The 19266-nt window shown below is 38.3% G+C and overlaps 1 protein-coding gene across 2 annotated transcripts in view; it reads right to left on the reverse strand.

Annotated features, from left to right (window-relative positions):
- Nucleotides 1–508: 508 nt before the first annotated feature.
- LOC111864519 (dorsal-ventral patterning protein Sog) overlaps nucleotides 509–19266 on the reverse strand; it is a 270870-nt gene continuing 252112 nt past the window's right edge. For both annotated transcript variants that reach the window (XM_023851818.2, XM_023851817.2), the window contains exons 8-15: nucleotides 18137–18322; nucleotides 14899–15166; nucleotides 13161–13402; nucleotides 11282–11527; nucleotides 8683–8953; nucleotides 7443–7582; nucleotides 5610–5915; nucleotides 509–3650 (exon numbers count right to left, since the gene is read on the reverse strand). In XM_023851818.2, the coding sequence (XP_023707586.1) occupies nucleotides 3474–3650; nucleotides 5610–5915; nucleotides 7443–7582; nucleotides 8683–8953; nucleotides 11282–11527; nucleotides 13161–13402; nucleotides 14899–15166; nucleotides 18137–18322 (1836 nt within the window). In that variant the 3' untranslated portion in view covers nucleotides 509–3473. The remainder of the gene's footprint in view (nucleotides 3651–5609; nucleotides 5916–7442; nucleotides 7583–8682; nucleotides 8954–11281; nucleotides 11528–13160; nucleotides 13403–14898; nucleotides 15167–18136; nucleotides 18323–19266) is intronic.

Genomic DNA, 19266 nt, shown 5'->3' on the forward strand with positions numbered 1-19266 from the left:
CCCCAATCTGTTCTGCTAAATGTCATGCGATTCTTCTTGGACTTGGTTACTGCCACCCACGCTGTGCCAAAAATTTCTTACATATTAACAGATGTACTACGTTCACATCCCTTTGCACATTTATCACACACACTGCCTGTTCCTCCAAACTTCCTGATCCATCATATAGGATGTCACCATGTTACTAAGCTCAGCATTGTCAATCATAACAAAAAAAGAATTCAAAATTTTTAGAATGATTTGTGGAAGTTCCATATAGTTGTGTTCAATATCATAGACGTTACACAAATTTTAAACCCTCAGATCAGAAAAAAACAGCCTGTAAATGTTTTCAAAATATCTGCATGGTATTTACACAGAAATGGTAAATTTAAACAGGGCTTTTCACAAATTTGTCACATTTTCACAAAACATGAAAACAATAATGATAAATATCTGACAGAATTTTCTGTTTCAATCAAGCAGCATATATCACAAGTTAATGGCAATGGTAAGGTAATTTCTGTGCTTAAATAGGCAACACAGTGCTATATAGGTGCACACAATTCCTAACCCTGGTATTTATCAGAGGTGAGAGGTCAGCTTCACACTCTGGCTGCTTTACTACTGGGGAAGGAGCCAATGGCATCCAGTGGTCAGAAGGCTGGGTGGGTCCCAGAACCAGACTGGATGCTGTGGAGAAGAGAATAATTTATTTCCCTGCTGACAACTGAACACCTATTCTCACTTTTCCAGCTCACATCCCATTTGCTCCTATAAATCCATGCTTCTACATAGTGAAACATATTTATGATGGATTCAATTTATCATCATCACTGGAGAAGAAAAGAAAATCTTGCATCTCGAATTAACTGAACCCTGACTGATGGTTACCTGTCTGTAGTCTAGTCACTATACCACCTGAGCAATCCCAGTTCACTTACAGAATGATTTTTCTAAATACAAGGAAAATTTTTCAATGATTGCATCATAGGTAAAAATGTACAATTGTATGTAAACCATATTAAGAGCTTGGGAGTCACTTGATATCACCAATAGATGTGATTCACAAACAATAAAAAGACTGATTGTACATTTTGGACACTATGCGAGAACTTGACAGAGAGGGAGATGCAATGAGAAAGCAATACCAAAACCACTGATATACATGAGTTCTAGATGAATATTCATAATCATATACATAATAATCGAATGTTCACCTCGCACTCTTCTCTCAAAGAGTGACTTGTACACGCAGACATGCACACACAAAAATAAACACCCCCAAATTCTCCTCCTTATACAATTACAGGAGAATTGTTAGTTTTGTTGTTAAATGCATGGATTTGAGAGGCATGTCAGTTTCCTTCCTCAATAAGATATGCTTCAGGATTGTGATCACAGTGAGTATATACCTTTCATGTATTTTACTGAACTGGTTTGTCTAGAAGTTAGACTGAGAATCTGTATCTGGAAGATGCTTAGTTCAAATCTTGACTCGGACAGCACCCATCTGGTGTAAGTTTTGTGGTGGTTTTACTCAGTTATTCCATGCATATGTCTGGATAGTAACTTGATTAGGCCATGGCTGTTTCCTTCCAAATACTTTCCAATTCATCAGTCATCCTGCTATCAGATGCTATACAATCTCAGTACTGAGAAAGCATCACCAGAAAAAGTTGTATAATTTATTGTGTGTGGAAATGCGTGATGGTAACACTGATGCATAATCTGTCAGTTTAGCATCTTGGTATAACTGTAGTTCTTTCTCTACAAATTTCTGAGGTATTTGTTTTAGGTATTCTTGGTGAAGTTGTTTTTAAGAATTTACTGCTTAAAACTTCAATAGTCTTTAGGCTAGTATGGAATGAAAAATATAACCAACATATAAATAAATATATATACTCAACTGAAATTCACTGAAATCAAATCACCTGATCATCAGCTGAATTTGTATTTCAGTCTTCTTTGGTTCTTTTGGGTAACAACAATGATGTCACAGCTGCAGACTCCTAACAGAATTCTGAAAATCTTATTAAGATAATAATTTAAAGCCTGTGTCATTTATTCTAAAACTTATGACACAATGGGATTACCCTCACAACATATCAATCATTTAACATGACATAAACATAGGTGAATTGTGTATGCATTTGTTTGGTCAAGTCCTTCAATTATGGCTGGTTTCTGTAAGGTTTTGTGGAGTACTGTCAAAGTTCATTACCACAGGATACAACTTCAAGTCTGACTTTCAACATGAAGAGTGTCATGCTCCAGCTGGGGAACCAATAGGCACTAAATACTCATATATACATACTAATATGCCGTTTCTTGCAATAACAACTTAATTACAGTTGACTTTCATGCTTTGGCAAGACTGGTTCAGACAGGGATTTGCACAGTGTCTCAACCAGCGATTTGACATTCAGGCTAAAAATGAGCACAAGAACATGCTGGTCATATCAAAACAACTGATATGTAACATCTGTTACTTCGTTTGTAATACGTTTGCTTCTCACCATTTTCTTTCTAAATTATATTACCTACTTCGTATGTTAATATAATTGGATACACTTAAAATACATCTGTTATTTCATAAATATTAATGATGTTATTACAACTTATGTCCATGTTTCCTATAAAATATGTATTAAACAACTTCAAGGATCTCCATTCCTTGAAAACAGGTACCACACAAAGCTTCTCCAGTAAACAAAAGAGCCTCTTAAGCCAGTTATCTTCAGAATATTCATCCATCACTGACTGACTGGTTTCAAGGAACTCAGTCTTTATGCAGAATTATAGGCAGCACTCATGCTATCGTAGTGTTGGTAATTATTTTCACTCAGGCCTGTGCATCAAAGTAATGTAAGACAGAAGATCCTACAAGAGGAATTCAATACCTGAAAAAGTTAAAATAGCTCCATTATCAGTACTGACTGTCATTTGTATGCATCAAAATACAACATAACAATAATGACACTAATGATTAATTCCGACATGATATCCTGAGCAATAATTGGTCTTCTCCTGGATTAAAACCAGTCTGGAGTGAGCACCATTTCTCCATCCTCATATCTAGTATAGTACATACATATACTAGGATCCCAAAAAAATTTGAATTTCCATGAACATTTCAATTTTCTTGTCATTACAATACATTCTCCGTGCTATGAGAGAGTAAAAATAGACGGCCATGTTATTCATGATATCGAAACAATGTCTTGGGCTGAACTGATTTAATCGGCCCATGGGGTGTAGTTTAGCCACCCCTGGGCTATAAATATATAACTACAATTATATAGTATTCACAGTATAACACAGGCGCCAAAAATGGCTATGCTGGTGTATGAACTCGTTGACATTTTAATATGTACATGTCGATACTGCCGATCCTCCTGACACTCCTGACCTTGCTGCAGTTTGAGCGATTTTCAGATGCAAGTATGGTTAAGGTCTGAGTACACTCTGAAGTCCGAGATAGCACAATCAGCTCAGCTGTTGTATGAAGATCGATGATGACGCCTGTTTCGTCGACACTGAGGGCAGCAGTCATCAGTGGTTACTGTGGACTGCGAAATGTTGCGTCTTCGTGAGGAAGTAAATGAACTTGTACTGGGTGTGCAGGATGATCGAAGACATCTTTTGCGTTCACACTTTATTGAACCATCCTGAAACCAATAACAGAAGAACAGTCACAAAACTTTTAACACAAGAGTAATCATAGGCTTCCTAGATGTGCTGCTGCTTTCAGAGGTGGGGAGATTACAGGAAAGCTAAGCCAGTGGGCTGACAGCTCCTTGTAGGGTCACCTATGCCAGACAGGTTGAAGGATAGCGGTCAGACAGAAGGTATCCACTGGTCCTCCATGTGTGGGGGGTTTAAGCTTGATGCTAACACCACCACCTCAAAAGAAACCTAGCATGGAGTCTGGACACAAGAATGGGCCTTTGTTGTAAAGAGGGTCAAGGTTCTTAGTGGACTGTACACTGAAGAAATAGGCAGTCACAGGTGCACCTTCTCACCACTGTTTTCCAGCAGAATACATTATAACACAGCACATTAACTGACAAGTGAGTTCAGTGACACATCACTATATTCTTTCTTTATTTATTCCAAAAAAATTATTGGTGTCCATAAAAAGTCAACAACTGTCCTGCAAGGGTCAATATGTTACTCATCCTTCATCCTTTCCTGAAATGGTTGCCTATTCTTCCCCAAATCCCAAATTTTCCCTCCTCTTTTTTATTTTCTGTTTCTTCTGTATAACTACCCGCTTTTCCTAACTTGGTTCATTTCATGCCTGAAGGTGGAAGTAATATGATTCTCTGAATATTATCTACCTACCACACTAATTGATACCATGACAGTATGGAAACAGAACAAGGAACTCCGCACCTTATTTCATCACTTATTATTGTCACAGTGAGATGGAAGAGCATGTAGCATGCAAAATAAGCATAGATAGTTCTGATTGGGAAAGCTCATGGATACACTGGAAGATGACAATGTGAACTGGACTAAATTGTGAGGCTGAACTTCAAACACACAAATAGTTGAATGCTTGGAGGTATATCAAGACATAAATGCATTATCCTTAATTTTCATCTTTAGAACCGCATTGATCAATACAGTCATTCTATGAATACACTTCATATAGTTTTAAGCCATTATCAGCAACTGAGTAAGTTATTTCAAGTGAAAATATTTCCAAATTGTATTTGGGATGTACATTAGCTTGAAATTCAGATGCAACATTGATATCCAGATATCCTGCAAAATTCTCTTTGTTCCTCATGTGCCCAGTTCAGAATAGTACCTTAAATCAGGTCACGACCACTTCCTCTCACATCTTTTCAATACATTATGGACCACTCATTTGAAGCTCAATACTGATAGTGACATTAAGTAAACTACAAACAAATAAATAAATAGTTTTGTTTCATCACGTGAGCTGGTGTAGATATTATGGACTCTTAGCAATTACAATCATTTCCTGTATAAATGGGATGAACGATCACAAATAAAGAAAATCACCTTCCTTACTCTGTTATCGATGATGTGGAAATATACTAAAATTCACTAAGATTTTAGGTCTTCACAAGTGTGAATATCAAGTTTGTGAGCCTCAGGAATGAGAAGCCATTAATTTGGAAGGTAGGTATAAACATCCAACACCATGTACAAATACACTGAACAATTTATTATTGTGTACATATCACATCCCTACTGTGTTTGGCTGCCCGTGGTCTAGTGGTCACAGTTCCTGGCTACAGATCCAGAGACCCCAGGTTCGATTCCTAGCGTTACCAGATTTTCTTAGAAATAGTGGGTCTGGAACGGGATATCCTCGTGAGGATGACTGAGGAACTATTTGAAGGAAACAGCAGCTCCGGTCTAGAAAACCGAGATTAATGACTGTGAGGATCTATTGCCTTCTATCTCTTAGAAGTTTTGTGGGGGGCTGAAAACGTGTCAAAATCTCAAGATCGACTTTTGCGCCACTACACTGTGTATGGAATGTTGTGATAACAGTGTTAGCTGCAAGGAAAGGTAACATTTCAATAATAGTAACAAATAATTGACAATTTTGGAAATGTGAGGAATAGATGAATCTCACATGAACTCACCTTGCACCTGCATAAGACACATTTTACTTCCCCATGTGAATGTACTTTTGGGTGCCACTCATGACCATTTTCAAAAACTTCTCCTGTAGCGGGATAGTTGCAGCCTCCGCTTGCCAGGATATCCACATCAGTGCGATGTGTAAGTGTACCATTAGGGCTCTGCTGATCCATTGGCACCTTACCATCTTCTGATTTTATGGGACATTGTTTACAGCATGCTTTCTTATCTGGTCTGAAGGCTTCATGTTCATTGCAGGTTAGAGGAGGGCACTGCACTCGTGGACACTGCACTTCCAGAGTATTAGCCTATGATAAAGAATGAAAATCAATTAAATGTAATCACATCTCCTTAAATCTAAGTTACTGTAGTATAAAATAACACTTTTTCTGTAATCAATGCAAAGATGCTAGCACATAGTGACAAAAAAATTTGTTTTCATAAATTAACTCCCCTGGTAGCATGTGTTAAATCCCAGGTCAGGTCTTGTGGGATATGTGGTGGACAGCGACACTGGGACATTTTCTCCATGTAATTTGGTTTCCCCTGCCACTTTTCCTTCCACCAAATGCTCCATACTCATCCATCATAGACCAATTAGTGGCTGACATACCAAGTGGACTCAGTCTCACCCCATGGCAAGAAATAATAATAATAATAAAAAATATATATATATATATATAAAGTAGCTGCATGGAGCAGAGTTCTTCTTTAGAAGCTGATAGTCGCTAAGCCATCCAAGTAAATCGTGTCTTTTATTGAACCTGAAAGTTCATTACCATGAAGATTACAATCTTCTGGGATGTGATGCAAGAAGTTTGATAGATATATACTATTGTTTTAGATGGACATGCTGCTTTCATTTGTAGAATAGAAGGAAGTTGTCTTTCATCCTGATGATGGAGGCATGAGGTTCCTCTAAAATGCTGGTACCAAACTACATGGCATTATACCCCAGAAAAATGTACTCTCCATAGTTAAGGCTGCAGCTATCTCAACCCCAATAAAATACTAATCTTCAGAGTCACTGCATTCATTACAATGTTCCAAACAGCCCGCCTCTTAATTTTCCAGGCATATTCATCAACACCCTATAGCCTGTTTCATTCAGATCCATATGAGCTTCAGTGCTGAAAAACTACGATGGGACTCTTAAGGTTGCTGTAATTCTTATGGGTTATAATTCACAGTATTATTAGTACAGTGTTTTCCCATGTTACAGATGTGTGTTATAAAATTTTCCCCTTATGGAGAACATAAAACATAATCTATACAAAAATTTGGGATAAATGTAAAATTTAAAACACAAAATGGGGGTGCAAACAAAAACAATTTCAGCTAAAACTATTTCTTAAAGAAACAATTATGTGTTATGATACTGAGATTGCAATTGTGCATTCATCAGTGATGTAGCAGGTTTTATCCATGGCCACAGGCTATCCTGCAAACATGTGTCTGTGATATAGGAGGATTACTTGTGACATTATCATTTCTGTTGGGTGAAAAAGCGTGTTTTGTTGTAACTGTGGACTGAAATAAATTCCACACGAACACTAACATGGAACCAATGGAAAAACATGGTTGACATTATAGAATCCCATGATACAGACATATTCTGAACGACTCATCCATTCTGTAACGTGGTGGTGTTAACTTCTTGCCCTTTAATGATGAATATGACACAAAAATTGATGAACCATAATCCAAGATCACTGGCCTTGCTTGAATAATCCTAGCCTACCATAATTTAAATACAACTAATAGACAACACAGTCTATCATTTGGGTTGGGAAATATGAAACTAGCTCTGCAAAGTCAAGAAAAGTGATTCATACATCACAAGTGCAGACCGCACAAAGTTCAAATCCACTGGGGGGCAAATACGGATGCCAGCTCTTTCCAGCTGGGTAGAACTGTCCTGCCAGGTAGCAGCCCCGTGTCACACTTGTATTGCTTTCCTGGGATGCACTTGAATCTATAACAGTAACACATGATGCGAGAATTAATACACCCTTGCAGTTGTTTTTGGCAAAGAATCAATGATGAATAAACAAGGACAAAAAGCATGGCTTCTCAAGAAATAAATATACCACCCCACTGACCTTAAAACAGAACAGAAATTCATCCACAGGGAAATGTCTCGAGTACAAAGCAAATTTAATGTAAGCATATGTCATCTCTGAACATTTCCCTGCACTAAAGATAATAGTGACTGAATCTCATCCACAGGAAAATATCATCATGATATTTTAGCATAAGAATAAGAACAAACTGCAGTTTACATACAATGAACTAAGACATCCATTCAACAAAATATTTAGGCACAAACTAAGAGGGGGAAAAAATTAAATCTTATGTGTTGCATCCTATTGTGTACCATGTACACTGAGTATTTTATCTGTTGATACAACACTTTCTTATAAAAATATACAAATATACATTAAAATCTTAAAAACACGACATGTTTCGACCCTTCTTTGGTTGTCACAATGCGTATTGGTTGTGCTTAGGTGCTCAGCTTCCTTTTTAATATGGATCCATATTATGAATATGACTACATAATATGTAGGAGCCAGAATAGTGACTGGCTATGGGCTGGATGACCGAGGGGTCAGAGTTCAAGTCCTAGTGGGGTCAAGAATTTTCTCTTCTCCTCATCATCCAGAATGGCTCTGGGTCCACCCACCCTCTTATCCAATGGGTACTGGGGGCTCTTTCCCCAGGAGTAAAGCTGCAGGGACGTGAACCTGACCACTCACCTTCAACTAATGCCAAGGTCAAGACAATCTGGATCTATACAGCCACTCCCCATACACCTTCATGGCATAGTGCCTGACTGGTTAAGCACAGGGACAACTTTACCTTACCTACATAACATGTAACATTATGCTTGGTTACAAAACTCTTGGTATTAACTACTTTTTAGCTCAATTATGTAGATATAATTAGTTAAATTAGTGTATATTTAGTTGAAGGTTAAATTAAGGTCCAAATTAAGATTAAAATATATCTTATTAGTTACTTCTCTTGTATATTGGATGCTCTGGTCTGGTTCCTTCCTACCAAGCGACTTACTTGTGCAAGATGGACAACACTCTCCAGGCGCTGTCCTGCTGCTGCATGTCAGTGGTGGACATGGAACTGGATCACACTTTACAAGGTTCTGATGACAGTTACACATGGTGCATGGGTTTTGCTTTGATCGCCACTGAGCGCCCTCATCAAAGAACTGCATTTCGTGGTAGCATTTAGTTGCTTCAGGAACACTACTGTCAATCTGTGGGTAAGTACTACCAGGGACATCATTGTCTGAGTACTTAGGCAAGCAAGATAATGGCACTGATATCTGCAACAAATGCCACAGTTTAAATTTTACAGTTTCAAAGTTAACTAAGTGACTCATTTTAGGTTTTCACAATGATCCATCACTGATGTTGATTCTCTTCTTGGGCCTTTGCACTGCAAGGATGTGGGCAATGTTGTTACATAGATACTTACTGCATCCATCTTCAGGATCAAAGTATGTAGTGTGAGTGAGTGTTCATGCATACAGCAGTTTTCGTCCAATAGGGACAGTGGAAAGGAAACTGTTATAAAAATAACCATTTTTTTAGGGTCACCAAGGGTATCAAAAACCATCAGCAACTGATGTTCCCAAGCGATTAACAGTTCAAGTAGTGACCGAGCACAATGTTGCTTACCTCTTCTACCGTGGGTCAAGAGATGTGTATTGTCACAGCAGAATCTGTACATCTTGATAATATGTCCCTGTCCACTGTCCCACTGGCCCAAACACACTTCCTCACGTGTGTGCTGGGCTGAAACCTACATATGTAAGTTAACCCTGAAGACTGCAGTCTCTCAGCTACTCAAGAAGTGTCCAATATTTTATTGAGGCCAAAGGTTCATTACCGTGTTCACAAGAGCACTCTACTGGTCCCTATCCTGAGCCAAATGATCTAGTCCATGCCCCCAGCATGCATGCCATTTAAATACCACTGCACTGTATGGGTTCTGATGGTTATGAACTGAATGATAGCAAGCATTACCTGAATTTAATTTATCATAACTTACTCATGAATCAGATTTTGATTTCTTACTCTTGTTCCCAAATATTTGAACTGCCACATATTCAAATGATCTATTCACTATCTTTATGCTATGCAAATTTGAACAGCAATTGTGATAAAAAGCACCTTCTTGTTTTAGACAATTCTGAGTTTGAAATATATCAAACAAATGTTTTACCAGTATAGGTTTCACTATGCAAACAATCTGATCAGTACTTGGTCTGCTATAATGAAACTGTGAGAAGGATATTGGGTATAAACCTTGTATGGAGTTAATAACAGTGATATGCCTTGATAATTATTAGTTTCATCGACTTTCTTGTAAAATGGTACAGTAACAGGCTATTAGCCCTGCTCAGGCAATTCTTCCTTATTCCTTATTCACCCCTTGCTAGGATCAGTTCTGGCAGAAATCTGATTAATATCTGGAACTTTATGATATTCTATATTTAAAAAATAATTTCAGTCTTAAAAGGATCAGGTTCAGGTACTAATGGCTCAGCAGTATGTCTAGTGGTCTGCTAAAGTCACTAACCCTACAGACATTCAACAGGTGAGAAGAGAACTCCTCCACCTGCTCAAAATGCTTCGGGAATCTGCCAGCAGATCACTGTCCTCATCCATTACCAAGACAGCTCTAGGACCTTCTAATATCTTGTTGTACTTAAAAAATATGCAATTTTTGTTAAAGTAATTTCATTTTTGTCAAATACAAAACATCATCATGACAATGGCGTAGCATCTACATTTGCTTTGGTCAGATGTCAATAATTAACGAACTGGAGCTAAGCTTATAAAAATCCTTGTTCAATAAGATCATCTATGAACCGTGTATGAAGTACTGTTTTCATTTCAGCAATTACAAAACACAGGGATTGTGAAAATCTGGACTGTACAAGTTGGCTCAAATGGAACACCAGCTTTTCTGACTGAAGTTTCACTCAGCTGTCCCCAAGCAAATATCTGGAAATAACACAAATTAGGTCACAATTGTTTTCTTCCATTTTCTTTCCGATTCATTGTTCATTAAATCATCCATCATATGGTGCTGTATAGTCTGAGATAATGACACATGCATTAAATAAACCACAAATAAATGAATATGTGTAGCTGGAATTTGTACAACTGGAAATTATGCACAAAAATGGATCACTGAATATTATATTTACTAATGCATAGTTCTTTCTGGGGCACACACACGGCTGGGGCACTATGCTACAAGCCCGAAAGTCGCGGGTTCGGTTCCCTATCAGGTTATTGGATTTTTCAATTGGTCTAATTCTTCCAGCTGCACTAGGGCCCTGGGGTTAACTCAGTCTCTATTAGTAACAGGAATCTTCCTGGGGATAAAGGGTGGCCAGAGTAAGGCTGCCAACATCACAGCCATCTTGTCTAGATAATGTGAGAGCCTCGATGTGTCACAACCCCATGGGCCTCCACAGCCTGTTACAGGGATAGCTATACCTTTTCTACATTTCTAGTTTCTTTCTGATTTCAGCATTTAGCCTGGTACACCTAAAAAACACATCTCACATTTTCCTTGGATGTTTAAACATTCACATTTTAATTCGTTTTTATTCATGGGCATGAAAGTGAAGACTTACCCAGTTGAGTCTTGCTCTCAACCAAACAGATCCTGAAACGTGATCATGCACCTCCAAGAAATTAACTCCTGAGTCAATTCTCAGGAATTCATTTTGTGATATGCCCATCACAAAACCTTCTAAGTGGCTTCCTCTGAACTCCTCCAAAAGTCTTTTGAAGACAGGGGCTCCAGGAACTACAAATGGCAGTGTTTTCAAGTACAACTTGAGGCTGTGGTCCTCCGAGGCCAGGCCAGACAGCATTACCTACACACAACACAAGTGACAAGTTACTGAATTAGAACAGAGTTTACAGCGTTATGATGATTCATTATCTTGTTCTTACTTTATATGGCCATGCTTTCAGTAGCTCCACAGCTACTCCACAGCATCGAATGGTACTATGAGCAATGAAAGTGAAAGGATCTTGGAGGAAGTGGCCATAGCTTAAATGACATACCATGATAATCCTTAGTCTGGACAGCAAGTATACTGGCTAAGATTCAGTCAGTCGGTTGGGCAAATTGCTGTTGGCCTTTGCCAGAACAGTCATTATAGGTTTGGGGCTTTGCAGGACCCATGACCATATTTTTCTGTCAGGAATCTTAACAACATAACTACTCTAGCAGGGTGGAGAAACCTGCAGCCAATGGTTCATACATAACAACACTGATAAGAACCATACATCAATATCCTTACAAACTGCACAAATAATATTTGTAACATCCATTCTGAAAATGGAATGTAGAGTGAATAAATCCAAAATGAGAAATACTGAAGCAAATATCTATATTCTACAGCATATATCTAGGGCATTCATACAGAGAAATATGGATGCATCGTGTCTCTCTTCATCTGAAGTTCAAAGAACATCATATCTATTGTCCTTAAATCTGATATTCATAAAAATGTAACTTTCACGTCACTCTCCTGCTTCCTACTGCAAACTGAACAAAGAATACTCAAAGAAGTTACAAAATTTACATTACTGAGTTGCCACAATGCATCACAGTCAAGGCTGCTATGGTGGTGTAAACATACTGCCTTATATTTTCTGGATGTCGTTTGATTCCTCAAGCCCAATTTTTCTATTATGCAAGTAAATTGTACTTCTTAAACTTTATGTTAAAATACTGAAAAATATTTTTCTACAGAAAGAAGTTCACAAATGGCATGTGCTTACCTGAGGCTTCTTACATACATTTTTTGTTTGCCCAGCTTAAGGTCAAAAGCGCTATTTTGTTCACCTCCATCATACAAAAATCACCATTCTTTTTCTTGTTGAATACATGTGCATGGGTGTATTAATTGTTACAGGTGTTACATATTAAAGTGCTTCGTGTATAGGCTGCTATTATTATTATTAGAGGGGGTGGGTTTCCCCATGCACTTAGACCAGTTACTGGTCCATTGTGCATCCCCCTTTAATTTCTACTGTCGCCATACCCTACCGGTACTGGTGCATGCTATCAGCCCCATTCAGCCAACGAGGTAGGCCCCCATCTACCAGAGGCATTGGAAACTACTTGGGCGGGAAACTTGTTGACTAATTTTGCTCAGAGGTCTCCTAGAGACTTGAGGATCTTTTACGTGCCATAAATCTACAACACGGGACCCACGGCTTTAAGTCCCTCCTGGAGGACTTGTTCCCTGAATTTTTCTACCCTTAAAAATTCCACGACCTCAGCCAGGTTTGAACCCGTGTACCTTGAGTCATGAGGTGGGAACGTTACCCCTAGACTACGGAGGCCGCTGTGTATAGGCTAATGTTATAGCGTTTTAAAAATGTAATAATACAGAATTCATTCTGTCACACTTCTGGAAATACATAAATTTGTAAGCCTTGATAATATTGGAATATTTATTCGCTGCTACAGAACTGGTACAATCAAATTCTTACCTCAAAATGTAAGCTGCACTCTGAATCAATACCAAGCCAGGCCATTCCAACCAAAGCAGCTGGTACTGTTTCATTTGGTCTCTTAAGCAGCACAGGTGAATGGGAGTCCCTGGCATCAGCCATCAGCCTAGGGACCAGTCTTCCTCTTACAAGACTTGGTTCCAATCTTGTTGCAACATTCAGGGCCAATTCACCAGCGTATAACTGCTCAAGTTCACGTGGACTAAGTCTATCTATAGTACCTGTTTATGGACACACAGGGTTTGTTAACCAAGATCTAAATGGCCCCATTCATGCTCAATCGTTTCACACTGTTGTGTAATCACTTTGACAAGAATAGAGTTGACTGACGTGTTGTGCAACTGGTGCACAGAATCAAAATGCAGCAAGAGTTTGCAAAATGCTGTACTGTGAGTGGTGATATTTTAACATACGTGAAATTGCATTTATCACCGTCTCTTTCTTTTATATGAAAGAACAAGAACCAATAATTCTATGAATGCCAAAGTGTTCCATTGTAGTTAGATGGTTCAGTACTTTCAAGTTCCCTCAGAAGTTCATCATGAGACAAACTGGACTGTTTCTTTGATCACTCCACTAAGATTTTTATGTGTCTTTTTGTTTTGTTCTTCTGTCACAAATGTCAGGATGATTGTTATATGTGCTGCCTCACTGGTATGACTTTCTGCAGATTACTCAACACGTGATTAGTTTTCACATTGTGACTGTACTCTCTATGCAGTCTGCTGCACTAAAGGATTCATCATGTATGGGGCCTTGAGGCAAGATTCACATTAAAGCAACCAGTAACAGAGGTCAGGAAATTTGTTTACAAACTTGCCTCTGAGCTGCTTAAGACTCTTTAATGTTCACCCTGGAGTATTTTATTAACGAGTTTCATAACATTTGATGTGCTTCTGTCTTGTCTTCAATTCGGATTTTTCCAAAATTCCGTGGAGCCAGCAAAATGTCCTGATGCCCAGGGCTATGTGATGATCAGTCTCTGCTCTTATACATGGTGTGCTGTTTATCTCTGAAGGTGACACTGCATATGTACAACATTATTAGTGTTCTGGATATCCAGGTAGGCAATTAGACCTATTAATAATTATAATAATTTAACTGGATATTGTAATGACTGCAATTAGCATGTTTTAAAAGAAACACGATTTAAAGAAATGGTAATGATAAGATTTATGCATATAATTAACTGTGTGAGAAAAAACGGGAATTAGTCTGTTAAACCAAATTTACTAAAGGTCAAAACACGTTCATTAAATGTGTACTGTCTTGATAAGTGTGTAATGAAGGCTAGTGACTGAGTTTGATTAAAGTCTATATGTATCTGCTTTGGTATGATCTATTAATAGATCAAGAGAGGCATCAATCACCAGATTTATTATGGACATGCATTCTGTATAAAAAATTAAGAGCACAGCATGATGATTGTTCCCTGAAAGAGCCATTCTATGAATCGAGCATATATTATCGTACAGGTTTGTGTCATTTTTATGTGAAAATCGACAAGAATATTAATAGTTCAAATGTTATTTTATACTCCAGAATGAACATTTATTATGAAACAACTAAATCTGCACAAATATCAAACGACTTAGCTGGTCATGGCACAAGCAAAACTGTGTACAAGACACAACATGACTTACAGAAAGAGAGTGACATCACACTGTTAATGAGCTTTAAGAATATTCATGACACATACAATGTGAAACTAACATACCATTTGCCCAGCCTGAGCTAAGACTTGGAGTAAGGTCTTCAAGTTCCAACAGTGACCGTCTTCCCCCACTTCGATGACCTGATACCAGAACAAGCATTGGAGAATCCTCGAGACTGAGTTCATCCAGCTGTACGCTGTAAACTAACGCTCCATCCCGATTCATATACATCCATGCCATGCCAGACGTTACTGTCTGAGCAGAAACAGACTTCTCGGAATCTTCATCTTCATCATTTGTGTTGTCAGCGTCAGCTGATGATAGAACACCCTACAGAAATATTATTGAAAATAGAAACAGCAGTGTAAGCAGCGAGATACAAACCTTACAATTACAGAGTCTCTGTACTCTGTCCATCATCTGAGATTCCAGTTTTGAAAACTGGATCTTTTTCTTCCCCCAACTGAAAACTTTTCTAAAAGAGGGGTCTGTACTGGTTGTAAGAATCAATTATGAAGGGTTTTAATGATGGTACAGTACAATAACCCTAAGTGTTAATATATTATTAGCAGAAACTGTGACATCAACATACTTGAATTAGGTTTATTTTCATTGCTTTATGGTAAACCAATTACTTTCTTTATGCAACTCTAACTTGGTATTCCTGCATTAGTTCTTTTGGCCACCACATTCTCCCAACCTCATACCATGCAACTGCGACTTCTGGCTCTTACTGAGACTCAAGATGGGGCTTAAACTTATTCACATTTCATCTGTGGGGGAAATTTAACAGCATATAAAAGCAGGTCTCAAAATCAAGACAGAAGAGAACTTTGAGATGTGTTTCCCACATTGGAAAGACTGCAGAAGCAAGTGTTTACGTGCAGAAGGGCAATGCATCCAGGGTGACTTATTTTTTACATACCCCTTTACTAAAAATTATGCCTTAGTTCAGGGAACTTTTGTTCCTCATGTCCAAGCATGCATGTATCCTTCTTCCTTGTTTAATAGCGCAACTTTGTATGTATGTCTGCTGCCTTTGGAGACTTAACCTCTTTTAATCCTAGATTAAAATTAGAATCAGCAAAAGAAGTCTTTAGAATTGACTGAAGATAAATGTCTTAGGTAAATTAATCTCAATCACTGCTAACATTAGTAAAAACAATATGGAAACTGGATGTTGATGAATTTCTGCTTCAAAAAGACAATGAGAAAAATGTATATATATATATATATATTTTTTTTTTGCTTTCAGGTTTATGAAAGAAATGTTATGAATAAACTGGAATGGCATGTTGCAACTGAAATACAAGTACACTGCCAGCTTTCCTGGTGTTCTCTGGTTTGAGATGATCTGCTTAGTGACTTCTTCTTAGATGCTGTACCACCGTCCAGGTCCTGCAAATGGGAAGTTCAGAACCTGTTTTTGCCATGTGATCAGCAGTCTCACTGCTTTCAACTCCCCTGTGTTCTATCTCACATATCAGTTGTGATGTTTATTCAGCCAGCTTCTGAGGGCATAGGCTGATGTAGCAGTCTCTAGATTCATATGTGGGAGGTACTCATTTTAAACCTTTGGCAAGACAATGGCTATCCTGCTGAGTTTTTTTAGTTTTCTTCACTCCCTCCAGGAAAATTCTGGGATAGTACCATATTTTGGCTACACCCGTTCTCTTCTAAATCCTTATCAATTCATCATTCATCTATCATTCAAACACAAATATTATGTTTCTGCACATTAGCCATTGTCCTATTTTTAGTTAAAAATTCAACTGGATTCTGTCTCCATCCTCAGGTGCAACCTACTCAGTTGGGCCTATTCAGTAGTGCTAGTCCCTACCTCCAGATGCCTACACCAACACAGGATAGGATATATAAACCAAGAACAGCATAAACCATCTGCGAAAGTTAAGACAAAATATTAAAAACTACACATGCATGAGAATTAGCATCAGAGTATTATCAAAACTGAAGTCATCACTAGAGAGATAAATTCTCTGTATGGTACCAAGATAAAAGAAACAAATTTTCCCTCTTAGTCTACACTTTATGGAGTTCAGTTTTTACTTCTGCTGTGACAACAGGAGTTCAGACGGGTGCTATGTCCAACCTGGGTAGATTGATTGGATAGGATCAGAGATATGTGAGTGGATTCCACATATTTTCTGTATATGGTGATAGTTTTCAGGTGTTAGGCTTCATACATGCCCACGAATTATAGAAACCAAAATAGATAAACCCAATGACCTTTAAATGTTTTAAAGTTTTGTCTTAACTATTGCAGATGGTTTGTGCTGTGCTTGGCTCTTATACCCTGTCTTATTTTTATGCAAGTGTCTGAAGATAGAGACTAGCTCTGTCAGTTGGGTCCAACTGAGTAGGTTCCACCTGAAGACGGATACAAATTCCAGTCACTGAAATGGTTTTCCTAAATAAAAACAGGATTATGTCAAGAACCATAATATTTGTATTAATGTAATGAATTGCTATTATGTATATGAGGTTTTCTGTTATAACATGGTTCTCTGGATGTTTTTAAACTTACATTTGTATATTTGTACTTTCTGTATTCTGTTATGACCCTATCCTTATGGACATTTAAACTATGGACGTGTTCTATATCTGAGGCAAAATTGCCTAATGTAGATCTTGTGAACAAATAAAAAATGAATGAATGTATTGTACCAATGTCACAAACCTTTAGACCTTACTTATCTTATTAATGTTTGATACTACGTTGTAAATCCCATCCCCATTATCCTGCCTTTTGAGGCTGTACAGCCTTGTTACCAACAGTGTCACATAAACCCTTCCCACTCCTCAACAAACTCGGACAGCACTACTTTGGTTCTCTGACAGAACACAGATGTTTCTTTGCACACGGCTTGCTGGCATACACGTACTTCTGCTGGAGCACTGTGGTCTGCTGTCCAAAACTGAAGTGGTGCCTCTGTCTTGTGATGGTGGCAACACATGCCTTCTAAACAGTGGTACCCATCTATAACACTACACAATACCATAACCCAGAATGCAATATGAATTTTTATTGCTTCATTGCCTCTAAAACAGAAAATCCTGAGAAGGAACCGGTTTTCCGTCAGCAAGATCTATGAGTCTGTGATGATGATATATTACTGTAATGACTGAGCTCCTGCACATTATTTATCATTCAAATATTTTTTAAAAAGATATTTCAGAGACAGGGTCCATTCTACAAAATGTCGTTAAAAATACTGTATGATGGGTAATGTTCAGGAAATCAATCACTGCAGTTTCATCTCGGTTTGTTATGCAGGTTACCTGAAATATTTCACATGTAGCTCGTGTTATAACTTTGCCCTCCAGCCTCAGTTCTGTTGGTTTCTTCTTCGATGCTATGGATACCACCAACTTCCCTCTTGTCAACAGTCTCAAGTCTGCACTTGAGACAGCTGTCTGAACTTCTACAGTATTCAGTTCATGGGCTGGCTTCTCAATCTTGACCTCCTGTAAAACAAATTTAACTTTCGGACACATCCTATTACCCTTATTTTTAAACAAAGTAAATTTGGAACACAAAAAGCAAGTCTAACATTAACAAAAAAAAATAATAATCATTACTGTTTCCTGGTACATGAGACCATGTAGTATGGTAGATATTTGGCCGCACCACAGCTCAAGTGGTTAGTCACTGGCTTCCCACCGTGGCACCCCGGGTTCGATGCCGGGTCTCCCTTTCCCTTTCTTCAAGATTTAAATGGACCACTGAAAGGACTAAAAGCCTAACAAATAAACTGTTTTTAGCCATACTACCTGCGGGTGTGCCTTCCAGCCTTTCAACTTCTGAATCAGCTGACCAATTTATGCAGAAATCATGTACTGAAAGTATGCCACTGATGGTAATTCCCTCTTTATATCTACTAATTTCTTGAGCTTAGTAAGAATTGCGTGGTGGATGGGTGAACATGTGATGTATGGTAGCACTGGGACTTATAATTTATGCTTCTAAAATTAAGTATTTTAATAGATCTTCAAAAACGTGCAACTTTTGTTGTAGTAATTCTTTTAATAGAAAGGCGGCCATGGAAAGATTTCATTTAGATTTCAGTTTGACAGTAATAACAAAGGGATCATTACGGCTAATAATGCAAAACAGAAAATGCATCAATCTGACAAACTGGTGTATATATATATATATGCAACATAGTGTGACATGTTGACCCCTACCTCCCCAGCTGCACGTAGCTGTAACGTAGCGCTCGCGTAATAGGCAAGTAATCACCCCGCATCCTGGTAGCTATGCAACGCGCAATGCGCGGTGACGTCACGAGCGGAGCCGAAGAGAGCCGAGCGGAGCCGACGTTAGCCGAGTCCCCGCAACCTTGAAGCTATGCAAAGCGAATCAACAGCGGTGACGTCACCGAGGGATATCGCGGTTGCTAGGCAGCAGT

This window comes from Cryptotermes secundus, unplaced genomic scaffold (assembly GCF_002891405.2).
Source record: "Cryptotermes secundus unplaced genomic scaffold, Csec_1.0 scaffold960, whole genome shotgun sequence".
Lineage (NCBI taxonomy): Eukaryota > Metazoa > Arthropoda > Insecta > Blattodea > Kalotermitidae > Cryptotermes > Cryptotermes secundus.